This window comes from Epinephelus moara, chromosome 7, assembly GCF_006386435.1.
Source record: "Epinephelus moara isolate mb chromosome 7, YSFRI_EMoa_1.0, whole genome shotgun sequence".
Taxonomy (NCBI): Eukaryota; Metazoa; Chordata; class Actinopteri; order Perciformes; family Serranidae; genus Epinephelus; species Epinephelus moara.
Window position 1 is genome coordinate 13,036,383 of NC_065512.1, and position 18,242 is coordinate 13,054,624.

The following is an 18,242-nucleotide window of genomic DNA, read 5'->3' on the forward strand; positions in this document are numbered from 1 at the left end:
TTCATCTGAAAGACTCCGTTCATCAGTGTCAACACAACAAAACTACAAAACACCTCCATTCAGTCCAGTTTACTGTCGTTGTGTCCGTTTTGTTACAGGTTAGTTTAGTCATCTTCAGTCCAGTTTGGTCAAGTTCACTTCAACCGAATTCAACTTTATTAATTATCTTTAAAAACACATTCATACAGAAAGAAATATGAAAAAAATCAAAGCTGTAATTGAATTGAATCAAACTGAATTACATTAAATTAGGCTGAATTAAAAAGCTTTTATCTCCAGGTTTGGTCATGCTAAATAAAGACATTGTATGGATTAAGCATTTCAGTTAACAAAGTGGTCAACAGTCTGGCCTTTGGATGATCACGTAGACAGTGCCTGACCGTAGCCAAGCTTCCCGTGGTGCCTCCTCCTCCAGTGAAAATAAATAACAAACAAACGTATACAGTATGTGCAAAATTCGCTTTCTCCTCTTTTATCTAACGCCCCCTTGTTGGCATTTGCCTTTTCATTTTATCTTCCTCTCATGCCCTCCACTTAGACTTCACTTCACCGTACCCTTCAGTGCTCCAGCATGTTCTGAATGTGACGATCACTCACAGTCTACGCTGCCAGGACTTGAGGTGGTAATCTTAGGATCATTTTCCGGAAATTTCATCTCCTCCTCCTTTATAAGTTAACATTAAATTAAAAGTTTATAACACACTCTGGGCAGTGGGAACTCGTGTGTGGAGGCTTGTGTATAAACAGATGATGAATAATAGTAAAATACAGTTTTATTAATATAAAATATATCTTAATACACGGGCGGCACGGTGGTGCAGTGGTTAGCACTGTCGCCTCACAGCAAGAGGGTTGCCAGTTCGATCCCGGGTGTGGGAGCTCTTCTGTGCGGAGTCTGCATGTTCTTCCCGTGTCAGCGTGGGTTCTCTCCGGGCACTCCGGCTTCCTCCCACAGTCCAAAGACATGCAGGTTAACTGGTGACTCTAAATTGTCCGTAGGTGTGAATGTGAGTGTGAATGGTTGTCTGTCTCTATGTGTCAGCCCTGCGATAGTCTGGCGACCTGTCCAGGGTGAACCCTGCCTCTCGCCCGATGTCAGCTGGGATAGGCTCCAGCCCCCCCCGCGACCCTCAAGAGGATGAAGCGGTTAGAAGATGAATGAATGAAGAATCTTAATACACAGTTCCTACAGCTTCAACTTAAGACTTTATAAGACTTTCTTAATGCCACTGAGAATGAAATTTAAGACTTATTTACAATTTGAAATAAAATAAATAAAATAAAATACAATACAATACAATACAATACAATACAATACAATACAATTAAATTAAATAAATATTAACTGGCATCAGTTACCTTGGGTAAGGGACAGTTTGCTCAAATATTCTTTGTGATATAAAACATAACCTTTTTGTCATGTGACACAAACGAGGGTAGAAGAGAACCAACTTTAACTCATCCAGTGGGCAGTGGGAACTTGTACATGGAGGCTTGTGTATAAACACATAATGAATAATAGTAAAATACAGTTTTAATAATAAAAAATATATCTTCATACATGGTTCCTACAGCTTAAGGCATAGTTTTTAAGACTTTCTTAATGCCACTAAAAATAAATTTAGACAAATTTACAATGACAAAAAAAATAAAACAAAATAAAATAAAATAAAATAAAATAAAATAAAATTAAATTAAATTAAAAATAAAAAAACTACAAACCGCTATCAATTACTTTTTTGTGGCATCAAACATGAACTTTTTGTCATGTGACACAGACGAGGGTAGAACAGAACTGGAACATATCTGTCGTTTCTTGGCTGATTTGTGTCTCTCACATTACATGTCTTTAGTCGCATCATGTCAAGTTAAAAAACGTTTTGCATAAAATACACCTAGCTCTGTATGCATTGCCTTGCACCATAGACTCAGTGCCTTTTAAGACTTTTTAAGGACCTGCAGGAGCCCTGTTCATCTGAGAAGTTGTTGGCAAATGCTGTAAATTAGTAAGCACTTAAAATGTCCTTATATATGTTTTAAACTAGGCCTACATGTTGTTAACCATTTACTAGATTCATTTTGGGTTCTGGGAAATTGTGACAGGCATTTTTCACTATATTCACAATAATTCATCCAGAAAATAATCAACAGATATGTGAAAATGAAAAGAATCCATAGTTGCAGCCCAAATCTGAATTTTGGTCAGCCACGGTACAGTTTGAGTCATTCCATGACACCATCGCACACAGCTGCTGTGAAAAGATCCCTTGTAAAGTGTACTCAGCTTATCATCATACTACTGAAGCACCAGCTCTTAAAACGGTAGACATCCTTAAAATATTCTCACCGTCAGCTAAAACGACTTTGAAGGTTGAGGTGTTGGAGATACAAGGTTTCCACGTGACAATAGTGTTACATAAAGTGGATTTTAGGCTCCGAGAATGACAAACACATATCTCCTTACAGAGAAAACCCTGTTAACACGTTAACAACATTATCACAGCGACTGAAGGACAAAACCAGGATCAGTGTGTGTGTGTGTGTGTATGTGTGTGTGTGTGTGTGTGTGTGTGTGTGTGTGTGTGTGAGAGAGTGTGTGTGTGTGTGTGTGTGAAGGGCACAGATGTTCGTTCTGCAGGCAAGATTTTAATTTATGAAAATGATCTCGTTTATGCATGAGAGCCCCCCTCCTTACACACTGCTGTCCTACTGTGTGTGTGTGTGTGTGTGTGTGTGTGTGTGTGTGTGTGCGTGTGTGTGTGTGTGTGTGTGTGTGTGTGTAAGTCAACAGGGACAATATGGTGGCCATATCCCACCATTTAGCCTCCCCGTTGAAGTGGAATAATAATGAGAGAAAGTCCGACTGCAGCATAAAGATTCATCTTGTTCAAATGGAGCAAAACTATGTCATTAACACCGACCAGAAATAACAAAAACTATTTAATAACAATGCAAAGAAAAGTTGCTTTAAATGTCATGAAAAAACACTGTACAGATAAATATAACTATCTGGAAAAATTCAAATGAATACTGCTTGAAAAAGCTTTTTAAAATTAAAATAAACGTCACGTGGACCTTTGTAATCACACTCAGGACACAGCTACTGTAGCAGCAGTCGCAGTATTAACAGTATTAATAGTAGCATTAGCAGTCGTCTTTGTGATAGAGGGTTTGTGTTTCAGTCTGTTGGCTGATCATAACACTGATTAATGCAGCTTAAACTAAGCCATCTGTCATCAACACACACACACACACACACACACACACACACACTCATAATATGGTGTTTATACCACAGCCAGGGAGCATTCTTCACTCTGATTGGTTGGCAGGTGTCTGTAAAAATCATATAGGAGGACACCTTCAACAATCAGTGCTCAAGGTACATTAAAACGGCAGGTAACCATAGCAACAGTGCTGATGCCACTAGGCTTTCATTACTGCAAAGTTAAATGAGAGCTGAAACTAACTTACCCACGGGGTAAACTGACAAAAAACACACTATAAATCATGAAGGTGGATCTAAACTCAGTGGACAAGACAGAGGAGACAGTTGAGGACTCAACTCCACTGACTGGGTTATGAAATTGCAACCCAGTCTCACTCCGAAGTCGTCGAAACCCTGCACTTGGGCAGTGATTTTCAGCATCAGACACTGATGAAAAAAGCTGTCCTTTAACATCGGCATGATACGTGGTCAGTTGCCGTAATAGTTTAATGGTGCCTGATGGCATCAGGGGGAAACGCGGCTGAACGAGAACAAAAGTTAAGGTGGCAAAAGTGCCAGTAGGGCGGGTGAGAGGGGCAACAAACACTGACATTCACCCAGGAGAATGGTGCTCGCGTCCCGTAAGATTATAAAGCCAAACCCTGTGCTTTTTTTTCCTAAACCCAACCACATGCCTTAGTAGTTGGTGGAAAAAAATCAATTCGCACTGTTGTACTGATGTAATATGTTTATTTTGAAGGAGACCATATGTAAATGTTAAATTTCCTGTGAAAACAGATGTGTATTTTGAAAGAAGACAATACATGTAACAGGCAGAACTTGACATGGCGTCCCAGAACGTCAACAACTAACGCACCCAGCAGGGTACCTTTCATGTGGTATCTGGACGGGGAAGGTCCATGACCAAACGTCGATATATGACGAAGTCGGGGTGAGAATGTGTTGGAAATCACATTGCGATGCAACCTGTTCACATTCTCAGGTCATCGAATACCAACAATTTGTCTGATACTGGCGCACAAGGCATCTTGTTGCATCTGTATAAGACTCACAGTTGTCTCGTGGGTGAAACACGTTATAAAACCTTAATACCCCTGGGAAACAGCTGCTGTTAGGTTTAGGCAAGACAACTACTTGGTAAGATTCAGAAAAAAGATCACGGTTTGGGTAAAAATAAATATGTTTGTTACAGTTAGACATAACATGATGTAAATATGTGAAGAAACATGAAGTAATTACCTGACGTACTTACATAACTTACGTAAAGGTATGCTAAAAAAGTCAGTGTTGACTTTTGATTTCACTCAGGACACAATGAGTGGGTAAAAGTCCTGTGTTTGTTTGACCCAAATATTACATGTGCTGGCACCACAGTGCTGAGATAATCGTAAACAACAGAGCTGGAGCACACTCTACTAGACAAACTATGCAATTACACCATAATTAAATCACTATAAGCTTTGTTTTCTGCAATATATGTTTTGTACAAATGTTTTATGTCGGCGCGTATCGGAAAACAGATACGCAACTCTCTGCAGCTTGTGCAGAATGCTACAGCAAGACTCCTCACTGGTGCCAGAAAAAGAGACAGCATTACACCAGTGCTAGCATCCCTACACTGGCTACCTATCGAATACAGGATTGATATCAAGGTTCTTTTATTCGTTTTTAAAGCCACACATGTGCTGGCACCTCAGTACATTGCTGAACTTCTCTACCCCTACTCCAACTCTCGACCTCTTGGATCTTCAGAACAATGTCTTTTAACTGTCCCACGATCGAGGCCGGTGGGTAAGAGAGATCATGCCTTTGTGGTAGCTTCTCCAAAACTTTGGAAAAGCCTCCTCCTCTCAATCAAATCCTCCCCTTTCATTGACACTTTTAAGACAAATCTTTAAACATACATGTTTTCAATGGCCTTTGGTTTTAATATTTTAATATTTCATGATCTTTTTATCTATGTAATTGTTCTTAACAGTGTTAGTCTGTTTTATATTTGTAGGCCTAAACATGTTCTGTTGTTTTATATTCCAGTGTCATTCTTTTATCTTGTACAGCACTTTAGTCAACTGTGGTTGTTTTTAAATGTGCTATATTAATAGACTTGCTTTGATTTGATTTATCTGTGACAGGCCCATATCAGCTGATAATATCGGCAGACTGATAAATTGTCATAGTAGTCAGTGCTCTAAGCGTCTAATATTGCTGCGCTTGAGTTTACATTGGAGTTAGTCTCATAAAGACGCTAAAGGGAGCCTTGTGCATCAGTATCAGACTCTGAGGGGCATGAAAAGAGTTGGCATTTGACAACCTGGAAGTGAAACCAGGCTGTATTACATTATAACATAATTACAGTAAATAATCTGAAGGAAAGTTCCACCGTGACAAGAGTTTAAATACATTAGTTGTAGTGTGTAGACTTTATAGTATAGGGTAAACAGGGGTTTGGGTAGTTGTATTTTATAACTTTAGACTTTAGACACAGGCGAGCTGTTTCCCCCTGTTTCAGCTAAGCTAATCACCCCCTGATTCTACTTCCATATTTAGCCCCATCTAAGAAACTGAAAAGTTTACTTTGGGGCAACAGTAGATCAGTCCATAGAGACCTGGGTTGGGAACTGGAGGGTCACTAGCTCAAGTCCAAATATGGAGCATGGACTGGTGCCAATTTGCCTCCTTGAGCACCAAACCCCCAACAGTCCATGGCAGCCCCCTCACTCTGACATCCCTCCATTTAATGTATGTACAGGCTCTGTTTATGCGTGTGTGTATTTCGGGCCTGTGTCTATAAGACAAGGGAAAAAACTGAATTTCCCCTCTGGGGTTTAATAAAATATATCTCCTCCAACTTTAAGTATGAAAATAAAAGTACTTTTTATGCCAAACAGCCCGTTTTATAATGTCATTTATGTCTTTGTTATAGGATTATTATTACCATGCATTAATGTGTAAGCAGCATTTTGCAGTAGTTTGATGAAGTGGGGCTGAGTTAGACTGTCTATCCTGCATAAACCTTGATAAAATGAAGACCTTTCTGTCCCTAATGGAGTCATAAAAACTTTATTTTGCAGTGCATTGAGAATATTTCAGCCTCTTGAAGATGAGCATTGAGAACTGTAATATTCTGAAAGCACTGGACGATTTTTTCATTAAATAAAGAAGAAAATAGAAAATAAAACCTAGTAGCATGGAATTAAAATACTCTAATAAAGTTCAAGTACCTCAAAACTAAACGTAGTTACATCCCAGAGCTGCAATCATCGAGACATAATCAATCAGACGTCGTTAATCGATCATAAACTGATGGACAGTTTACTCTCTGTGTGCGCGCTCCCGCTTGGTTGAAGGATACACGCGGGAACGCGCACGCCCGTTGATGAGACACCGGTGGATCCGCCGCGTGCCCGAGCTGTGAGTCCACCTGCAAAGCTGCTGCCTGTCTCCATAGCGACGACACTCCGGAAATACAACATAAACCCGCCAGTTGTTTATCTGCCGCGTTGTTTATCAAAGAAAAACAAACTCATACGTTTGTTTGTTTGTTTATTTGTTCGTCGGTTGAGTCGGTAAACATGTCGGAGCCCGAGGAGGAGGTCCAAGGAGAGCAGAGAGACAGCATTAAGAAGAAGAAGAAGAAGAAAGAGAAACGAAGCGCAAAGAAGAAGAAGGAGAAGCGGGAGGAAGAGGAGCAACAGGTGGAGGAGGAGAAGGAGGAGGAAGAGGAGCAGAGGTGAGTGTTTGTTCTGAGGGTTCCTTCAGTGTCAGGTTCCACACAGAACCACGGAGCTCTCTGATTGGTTCATAGACGACAGAACAGAAGATCCTTAAACTTCAGTTAAAGTTTTAACTGTCACAAAACCCTTTCAAAATAAAAGCCCTGCTTTGAAGTTAAGTTAATATTGATCAAAAGTTCAAGTAAAATAGGTTAAATAAAAGTCAAATAAAATAATTGATACTGTATTTTAGAGTATTAATTAACTATTAGCTATGAAAATACCCCAAATTCATTTCACCCAGGCTCAGACAGACCAGACCATTACATAGCTATGGGTACTTTGCAAAACGTCAAGGCCACGCCCCTTTTTGGGGATTGACAATAGGTGTGGGCAATGACACAAAATTTGGATACCATCTGATTCCAAGTATTACAAGGCCAAAATCACAGATATCGAGACAGATATGATACTTTTAATTAATATTCATTCATTTTATTTTCTGTAATCGCTTTTCCTGTTAGGGGTCATGGGCGTGCTGGAGCCTATCCCAGCTGACACTGGGCAAGGGGGGGGTACACCCTGGACAGGTCACCAGACTATCACAGGGCTGACACATAGAGACAGACAACCATTCACACTCACATTCACACCTACGGACAATTTAGAGTCACCAGTTAACCTGCATGTCTTTGGACTGTGGGAGGAAGCTGGAGTACCTGGAGGAAACCCACGCTGACACAGGGAGAACATGCAAACTCCGCACAGAAGAGCTACCTCATCCTAGAACCCTGTTGCTGTGAGGCGACAATGCTAACCACTGCACCACCGTGCCGCCATTTTCCATCCAATCCATCACTGCTATTATGTGTTGGATTAAAGTTGTCAGGCTTGTACATACTCTCTGCATTGAACGTCCATGAACAGCTATGGTAACAAGGACGTCAGCCCCCAGCTGTAACAGGTGGGCTGGTAGGTGAGCTTACCGTCCTCTTACTGCTGACATCAGGTGAAAGTGAAACTAAGAAGACACTGCTGGGTCTGGGGTAAGGTGTCTGAGTGCTGTTTGAGCTCATGACAACGAAACATTGTTTGCACAGTTTTACCTTTAAAAATACAAATAGGTATGATGTAGAAGAGAGAAATGAATCCCTTTTTTGGTATCGATCCTATAAATGCTAGGATTGATCTTCAAAATACAAATGCAGTATTGAGACTATCAGTATTTTGGTATCAATCTGCCCACACCCAATAGACAACCAGTGATCCTAGTGAACCCTCAAAAAGGGGGGCACAGCCTTGGCGATGACACTATGTCAGTCTGGTCTATCAAGTCTCTCACTCCTCAACAGCACCTCCAGAGATCAGTAGTGTCATCAATATGACCTAATGATTGATTCATCAGTCAGTATATGTATCAGTTGATATGTAAATGATAAATATTTAGACTTCTGATGTGTTGAAACAAACTGTGTGTTTTGTGTCAGTGAGTGTGTGGTGCTGCGTGGGATCTTCAAACTGGGGAAGAAGAGCCACGACGTCCTGCTCACCCGAACTAGACTGACATGGACGCCCATCACCCCGGAGACCCCCACAGGTTAGTTACCAAAGAGACGGGTTGTCATGGTGATGAGTCGTCAGACAAAAAAGTCAGGCGGTGTGAACGTGGAGGCAGCTGGTGCTGTAATGGAGAAGTTCTGTCACGTTGAGACCACCTGAAACATGACATCTGGACACTCACAAACACGCACGTACACACAAATTTAATGAAGTTATGAGGTTGTTTGTGTTAGATCTTTCTCTCCATGACATCTACACCACTTTCTGCACAAAGTTCTACAATGCAATGTGTCACATTTTACAGTACAACACTACACCCATCATGTTGACTCCGTTCAAGTAAAAAGTTGTGGTCCTGATTGGTTCACACAGCCTAGCATACATTTGTCAAAGTGGGGAACACAGGCTCAATGGAGCCAGAGCTTCTGCCAACATAATGTCTACAACCTACAAAAAAAATGATTTTTGGAATCCGTGAATCCGAATCATTAAATAGAGGAACTGCAATTGCAATGTGACCCCCTTCTACCTGGACTGGCTGCAGGTACAGGCCTCTGGGCAGGACTACCACCCATCTGTCATACAGTATCTCAGCCATGGTGGTGTCCTGCAGCTCTGACCACAGCAGAAGCTGGCAGAAAGAGTCCTCCTCCTGTGATTACAGGAAGTAGCAGAATCAAGAATCAGCTCATTCTAAGGGTGCTTTCAGACCTAGAGTTGTCTCCTTTGGTCTGAATCAGGGACTAATTTTGGTACAAAGCTGCATAATTGCCCAGAGTTGGTTCATGTTCTCACGGCAGCATTTACAAGCAGACCAGATCAAATGCCTTGTGTGAGAAAGCTGCTCTTGATTGGTCAGAATTTCCATGTGGGAAAAATCCAGGAAGTAAAGCAAACGTTGAAGAAGAGTACACTTGCAAGATAAATGTGACACTTTCTAATGTCACAATGGAGGGACAACTACGCAGGTTGATTTTAGCGCTGCTCATCGTGGACTATATTGCTGTCATTGTTCATTTTAGTCAAACCATACAGTTTGAAAACGAGGCGCGGCTCCAACTAGAAAACAATGTTTTGATGCATTGGATGTGCTGAATGTGCATATTAAGGCAGTACAGGAGGAGGTGCACATTAATAATCCTCCAGGACTGTAACATGCTCATGTTTAACCCAAACAATGTGTCATGTGACTGCAGTTGGTTCAGATTGAGGTTGGAACACGTTCTCACCACAAACGAACCGCACCAGAGTTCATTTGTAACCGGACTGAGACCACCTCTTCAAGAAGGTCTCGGTCCGGTTGTTTTGGTGCGCACCTGAGTGTGATTGCTGTGTTCACACCTGCCCAAATGAACCGCACTGAGGGGGCAAATGAACTTGAGTTCGATTGGACCGAACCAAACAGGGCAGGTGTGAAAGCACCCTAAGGTAACAAAAACACAACATTTCTTATTTTCAGGTGATTATACACTGAAATAAACATAGTTATGAATATTATATTAAATTTTTGCTGATATATCCTCCTGAATGCACATTGGACCTTTAAGGAACTAAAAAATAGTGTCACTGGTCCTTTAAAGGTTGACACAGTCACAATGTCCTTTGTTGTGTGTTTGTGTTTAGTTGAAATCCATTCAGACAGAACTGGTTAGTGGAGCACGATGAAGGTGTAAATACAGTGTGTGTATGTGTGTGTGTGTGTGTGTGTGGTTGAAGCCAATCTGTTTTGCTGTATTTCATCCAAGCTAATGTCATTAAGCCAGCACTCCGTGTGTGTGTGTGTGTGTGTGTGTGTGTGTGTGTGTGTGTTGGCAGTAGTATAGAGCAGTTGGTTCGGCCCGTGGGGGGTTATTAGAGTCTCTCAGTGTGAGGAGATTAACACACGCTCATACACATACACACACACACACACACACACACACACACACACACAGTCGGCCTGTCAGCATGCTGTGTGTGTGTGTGTGTGTGTGTGTGTGTGTGTGTTGATTAGATATTTCTATATAAATGGATCAGCTGTTGTTGTTTATTTGTACACATGAATTCATCCCGTCTCACCCAGCAGCCTCTCTCTCTGTCTGTCAGGGAGACCTGAGCTGTCAAACAGACAGACAGACAGACAGACAGACAGACAGACAGACACAGGTACCCACAGTGGTATGAAAGTATTTTATGTGACACCCAGCCCAATTTGCAGTTTGTATAGAAGAAATCAAAGTACTTCACTGTTTTGTACTAACATGAACCCATACTGTAGGTTATACATGCAGATAGATTTATATACAGTTTTGAATGGTTGGTTTATGAAGAAAAAAATCCTATTCATTGTCTCTATAGACAATGTTAAGTGACTCACAGTTGGAGCACCTCATGGCTTGGATCGGCATGAAACTCTTGTGGTTAAATCATCAGTGCAAAAGAGTGAAATAAATTGTTTTTTGTCTAAAAAGTTCAGGGAGGAAGTTCACTACAACTCCCAAGATACCTTTTGGTCAGAGACATAAAAGTAACTTAGTAATTTTATATCCTGGACCCTATTTTCCCATGTTTTTGTGTCTAATGTCTAACTGAGACGACAGGTTTCTGAAATCGGTCCAGTATTGAGCGAGACCGCTGCAGCCGGCAAAAGTGAAACAGACTGCAATGTAATTTTAATTAAGTAATTCAAACAAACAGTTATTTATCATCATTGAAACACACTTCATTTAAAGTGGAGAAAAACAAAAAACTTAAATGGAAAACTCTGGCTGTGTCTGAAATCACACTACTTACTTTATAGTCCACTATATAGTGAGTTCGCCATTTTGTAGTGCGGTCTGAATGTATAGTGGGAATTATTATACCTTATATAGTGGACTCAAAGTATCCCACAGTGCACCGAGAAAAGTAGTGCACAACCGATGGTCACTCATTGAGCAATATATGCCATCATGCATTGTGCCAAAGGAACAGATGGACTATATGGGACGGACACTGACACGGACGAGAGAAGACAGAGCAACTAAAGTTAGTTTTACCAGTTTTTCTGTGCCATGTAATAAACTGTCAATTTAATGTGTAGTTGTTGGTCCCTGAAGAAATAAAAATAAATTGTCAACTGATCTTCTCTAGCACTTAACAGTTACTGTGCAGAGTAAGGCTGAACATGCTAGCTAGTGTTAGCAAGCTAGGTCGCTACTCGTTCTCATTGGCACCGTAATGTCATAATGAATAACGTCATACATTAAATTCACACGTTATTACATTATTGACTGGTAAAATAAACTTCAACACCACAAAGGTTAAACAGAAAACCACTTACATTAGTAGGACAGTTTGCAATCATGCTGCTCTCTCCTCTTATAACGTTATTAATAGGCCTATGTTTAATGTGAGCAGAGTAGCGCATCTCATAACACAACACAAAAGGCCACAAAGTACTCTGTAACGTTATTTATTAATTTGGGAAAATGCACTCAGTATCATTTCATTGTATTTATCACAAATATACATGTCAGTATTTGTTATGGATGGTTCACCAGCCAACGTTCATTTGACATGTTGTAATTTTGCAACAGCAATGACGTTAATCAACGGTGCGGAGAAAATGACCAGCGTAGAGTTGGAAAGTGTTTTTCCATGTTACAGATAAGCTCATGATTAAGTCCGCTATATAGAAGTCCCTATATAGTGAGCAGGGAGCAGTGAATGAGTGAATGATTTTCTCTGATTTTTTTTTTCTGGGTTGAAAACTGAAAATTCCCACAGGCAGTGAAGTATCTCTGGAGAAGTGTGAAGAAACGATAATGATCCATTTACAATCAGTTTACAGTATCAGAGCGGTTTACATGATCAATGTCATTGGTGACACTGAAGGAGTGATGCAGCCTCAGTGTGTGTGTGTGTGTGTGTGTAAACTATGATCCATAACTCCCCACGGTGAGCCACATGGCCTGGTCACCATGAGACTGAACTGCCACTGTGTGTGTGTGTGTGTGTGTGTGTGTGTGTGTGTGTGTTGTGGGGACATCTCTACATGATTAACCAAGAATTTTCGGGATTTAATTTTGTTTTTAGCGTTACGTTTTTTAAAGTCAGGAGAAGGTGAAGCCTTCAGGGAGTGAATGTGAGTTGGTCCTCACAATTATAATAACACCAGCCTAACATATACATTATATATTTATTTGTGTGTGTGTGTGTGTGTGTGTGTGTGTGTATGTGTGTGTGAGTGTTGGCACAGTGGGTTGGTGAGGGCATGATGGGAAACTCATCTCCATCTGGATCCAACCAACACGCTACCTGTGATGAGCAATACACTGAGTGGGCGTGTGTGGGTGTGTGTGTGTGCAGCGTCTCTGTAGGTTCTGTCAGTTCAGATTAGTGTCGTCTATATTGGGGTGGATAGAAAATCTGTCTGTCTTTCTCTTAATTTCATTTTCATTTAGTTGCTTCCTCTATTACTTAAAAATGTGACGTACATGTGAAGAAAGAAAACCATGGATAAAAATTAGAGACGTGGGCGCAGAAGGCTGAATTTAATGGATCTGTAACAGCTAAAATAAAGCAGATCAAAATCCATTTTTTCTTTACTGAACTCTACTGTGTTTTGTTCACCTCAGCCTGCTAACGTTGCAGTGCTGCTCTCCTTAATGAGAGCCTGGTGCTACAGTGAAGCATTTCACTGCATATGAAAATGAAAATTGGAGTGTGTGAATGTGAAGAATTACTTTGACGTACTTGTGAGTAACTCTGTGTTTTGAGTTATTATTTGCTAATTATTGTTAGTAAAGAGCAGTGTACTAAACATTCAGGTTGCAGCACTGACTATCCAAGGTCCTAATATTAATATTGTTTGCTGTCTGGCTGAAGTGTCTCTGTGCTCAACCAAAGATCTTTTGTCAGGGGGACGCTCCACTCTGTAACACGCTGTACAATCAGAGTGAACGAGTGTTTCTGTTCCTCCAACAGCTTCAACACAGTGATACATCCTCTCTCTAGGGGATTGTGTCATGTTAGTTTCTGGAGTCACATTCTCCCTCATTCATATCACATCAGTTGTTTAAACTAACTAGTACAGTGCCCGTTCAAAACGTGCCTGTTCGGAAAGGGCCGATTGCTTGGCGAGGCAGCTGTATTTGTGTAGCACATTTCATACACAATGGCGATTTGAAGTGCTTTACAGAGCAATAAAATATAAAACAAAAAAGATACAGAAAAAAGTAAAGAGAGAAAAAAAGATGTAAAAGGTCAAATTGATTAGTAAATGATATACAATAAAAAAAGTAACCAAGAGGTGCAAAGATTAAACAATTATTTAAAATGATTTCAAATTCAGTTTAAAGATAGGTTTGCAGTCATTAAATAGGGAATGTTTTTAGCTTTGACTTTAAAGTGTTCAGAGTCGGGGCTGTCTAACATCATCTGGGAGGTTACTCCAGGTTTGTGCTGCACGACAACAAAATGCTGCTTCACCATGTTTTGTTCTGGCTCTTGGGACTCTGTCGGCCGGCCCCTGATGTCCTCAGGGTCCTAGAAGGTTCATATGTCACAAGTTCATATGTCAGAGATAGATTTGGGCGCTGAGCCACAGAGTGATTTATACACAAGCAGCAAGATTTTGAAATCAACTCTCTGAGTGACAGATGATCAGTGTGAGGATTTTAGAGCTGGAGTAATGTGGTCATATTTCCGAGACACTTTTTGAGGCCACAAATGCAACTGCAAATGATAATGTGTGCGTGACATGTTCACTATATCAACTAGATTCTGTTTATATGAAATAACGTTTATTATTTAGCATATTAAATAAACCCACTGAGCAGAGACTGAAGCAACAGCAGACAGACACACAGTGACCCTGGCATATGGACGCTGGCTTGTGCGGGTGGAAGAGGGGCGGGTGGTTTTGGGTTTTTGGTATTTGATAACAGCAGGAGGGGAGCCTATTTCACAGAGAGGAGGGAGTTAATCAGCTATCATCATATATAACTATTAACTGATGGGTCTGTCCCCTCTGAGTCCTTCACAGCTGTTTACTTTATATTTTATACTGTGGGAGGTGCTGGATTGTTTGTTTTACTGCTGATATTATTTATTGTTATTGTTTATCATGTGTTGACGGAGCAGTAGCTTAACCTCTGGCTTTTGTCATTTAATTTCCTCTGAATAGAGACACTGAGGAATCCGTGTATCCGTCCTCTACCTTTAGAGCAACTTGTTTAAATGTGACATGTTGTTGGATACTTTTAAGTTAAGTGTAATGTGTGTTTTTTGGCCACTGTTTGTTACAAAGATCGATTGTTAATTGTTAAAAATACGAAGCACCTAATAAGGACATCTTTAGCATACTGGCATAGCCCATAATTGCGGCAAAATCCAAATTAAAAAAAAAAGTTTTTGAACAATAGATTAAACGGTGCTCCATTGTGCTTCATTAAATGGTCAGACAAATTCAAAAAAGTATTGGTAACAGCCACACTTGGACGCTTAAATCTGGGTGGATAAATATATTTCGTTTAATCTGGATGGATTTAAATATATTTCTGATGATTAAAGTGGATTAATATCTCATTAAGGAGTTTGTTTTTACATGTACAGATGTTTGTCCACCTTTTTTATGTCAAGTACACAAGCAGCCACCAGTTATTTTCATTATCAAGTAATCTGGTTGATAATTCTTTTTCAATGCATTGCTTTATTGATAAAATATCAGAAAAAAGTGAAAACCGTCAATCTTAACTTCCCAAGTTGTTGTCTTTATATCTTATTTTGTATCTAATTTATTCAGTTTATAATGATATAAAACAGATAAGAACAGAAAGGTGCAAATTCTCATATTTTAGAAGCTGGAAGCAGCAAACATTTTGAATTTTGCTTTATAATTGACTTCACTATTATTTGATTAAAGAGAGTCGAGGTGACATCAGAACGTCTGAGGTCTGTTCCATAAGTAAGAAAACCTATTTTTAACTACACCAAAAACTAAAGCTGAGTTCAGACCAATGATTTGCGACGAGACAAAACCATTTTAGAACGTTGCTTGGAAAAGTTGCAGCTCAACTCATTGCGATGATGGCGTCACCTTCAACTCAGCTGGTCAAATCGCCGGTGGCTTAAAGTCAACCTACTTTAGATGAAACTGGATATGTTCCCATGGAAACCTCACATCCTGTAGTCCAGCAGTGCGTCTAAATTTTGCTTTCACTTGCCTCTACAGCAGCTGCTCCTCTAATCCAACAATCTGATCAGTTCTGATTGATCTGACCACAAACTGTAACGGATCACTTCTCCACCCTACTCATGAAGAGTGCTGTGCTGCGTTCACGGACCTGCAGAAACTATTGAATTTAGAGAACGGCCACAGAATGATCACAAAGGGACACACACACAGATTGATGATGATGATTTTTTGGTTGTAGTACCGCCATCAGCCACAGGGACAAACTAACAACAGGCAGACTCTTGGACTGTATCATAGATAACGTGTGTGTGCATGTGTGTGTGTGTGTGTGTGTGTGTGTGTGTGCCTGTTATGTAACTCTGCGTGTACTGTCTGAGCTCTGCTGACATCATCCTCAGAGGATTGAATGATTAATCTCATATCAACCAATCAGGTTTCAGTATCCTTCCTGATTACACTGATTGATTGACAGGTGCTTCTGCACTGTACGTTCTGCTGATCAATGGATTAGTGATTAATACAGGTAATGACATTATGTAATGTGAGCACAGGTGAACTAGTGGCCCTGTGCATTCATATTTCTCTGACTGACAAGAGGGGGGTGGATAAAATAATGTGAACAGCTCTTGTTTGCAGCCTCAGTATTAGTAATGTTATTCACAAAATTAATTATTATTATTATTACAAATAATATGGTTGTTCACAGACATAAAAAAGTACGCACTGTCACTAACAGTGAGCAGTTATCTTGAAATATTATCAGCATTATTAATAAAGTCAGGTATGTCTTGTGTTCAGGTGCTGTGTTGACTCTACCTCTCTCCATGCAGGTGAGGCATGCGTGCCGGAGCCAGGTGTGATGCTGCTGCAGGACGTGTTTGCAGTGAAGGTGAAGCGGCGGCGAGCAGCGGGCCAGCAGTCGGGGGGACCTGTGCTCGGCGTGGCTCTGTTCTGCTGCAGGAGGAAGGGGAGGAGGCTGGAGGAGGAGACGCTGCACCTCCACAACGCTTCCGCAGAGCACACACACACCTGGTACAACACCCTGAAGGAGCTGCTCACAGGTAACACACTCAGATGGTCATGCTGTATGAAGAGAGAGAGACAAAATTATATTCAAGTGTGAGTTTTACACATTTCCGAGGTTGTTCAAAGCTTTTTACAAATGTATGTAACAAATGCTACGTTTGGATGCTTTTAGTACCATAAACCAAGTAAAATGGCCAACTTGTGGGGGGTGGGTGTGGATGAACTGACCCTTGAACCACAGATATCTAACTTCAGGCCCAGTTCGGAGCCTCCTTAGCCTCACATGGAGTCTCTGTTAATGTGATGGGCTCATTAAGAAAAACAAATCCAGGCTGATGGTATGACTGACTGAAGCTGTTGTGTGTGTTACATAAGAGCTGAGATACGCTGGAAACATGACTCAGAACTTCTATGAGCGTGATACTCTAAGATGATTACACACACTGCTGAGTAATACTGTTATTATTAGCACTACCTGTCATTGTATTCATTCACCTGTCCATCGGATGAATGGACATATTAAAGCAGCGGTCAACTGGTCCAGCCACGAGGCTTCCTTAGTCATTAGTTCAAGGTCCACACAGTTTAATATATTCAGCGTCATACTTGCATTTGCCCATGTCCTGGAGCTACTTTGTTGTCTGTCATGATGCTGTCCATTGTCTCACTCATTCTACAGCAGGAAACATTACTTTAAAGAAAGGTCTGTGCTAGAAATTCACCGTACTTAAAAATAAAGTGTGTTTCCTTAAAAAACTAACATTCGTGAGTCTCCTGTGGTCCTTTCAGAATGGACCCGCAACCCACCAGTGTGAAACCACTTGATTAAAGTATTTAGAAAATACACGGTCTTATGATCTCACACAGAAACAATAAAGATACATTTTTGTCAGTCATTGCATTGCAATTAGAGATTAGAGCTTTTTCAGTTTCAATACCGATCCCGATGCTGTGGCTTTGAGTATCAGCCGATACCCGATACCGATCCAATACCATGGTTGACCTAAAAAGCTATATACCTTTACATGTAGAACAGAAAAGACTAGAGGCATCGGGTATTGATGACTACGCAGTTCTTTCCTAAGATAGAATGAAACAAGATGAACTATTGAACGAACTATTTATTTTTAACAAAAATAAAGAATTGTGCAACAGCAGTTGAAATAGTGTGAAATACCTCCACACAGCAGATTCTCTCTTTCGCTCTATGACGTATGACATAGCTCGCGTCGCAATAGATTTAAAGGGAAAGGATCGCCTAAGGTATCGGTTGCATTTTCCGATAACCGATCCATCTAGTTTGATGATACCGGGGCTGATATTCGATCCAGATATCGGATCGGTGCATCCCTAATTGACCTATGGCTAAGTCCCGCCCTCAAACGCGATGAGCCAATCACAGTGCGTATAGCCATTCCCATACTCTCGGACATTCTCTGCCTGGACGTTCATTGAAATGCATTACAGAAAGTCAGTTTTGTTCGGTTTTATGAGTTTTTTTCGGAGATTTGAAGTTTAAAAATGGTAAAATGGTGCGATGGGGTACATGCAACTC

At 40.6% G+C, this 18,242-nt stretch overlaps 1 protein-coding gene across 1 annotated transcript in view; it reads left to right on the forward strand.

Moving 5' to 3' along the window:
• The first annotated feature begins 6,613 nt into the window (after positions 1–6,613).
• Positions 6,614–18,242, forward strand: part of cerkl (ceramide kinase-like) — a 35,471-nt gene continuing 23,842 nt past the window's right edge. Inside the window, exons 1-3 of the mRNA XM_050048261.1 lie at positions 6,614–6,959; positions 8,430–8,539; positions 16,492–16,722. Coding sequence (XP_049904218.1) covers positions 6,802–6,959; positions 8,430–8,539; positions 16,492–16,722 — 499 coding nt within the window. The 5' untranslated portion in view covers positions 6,614–6,801. The remainder of the gene's footprint in view (positions 6,960–8,429; positions 8,540–16,491; positions 16,723–18,242) is intronic.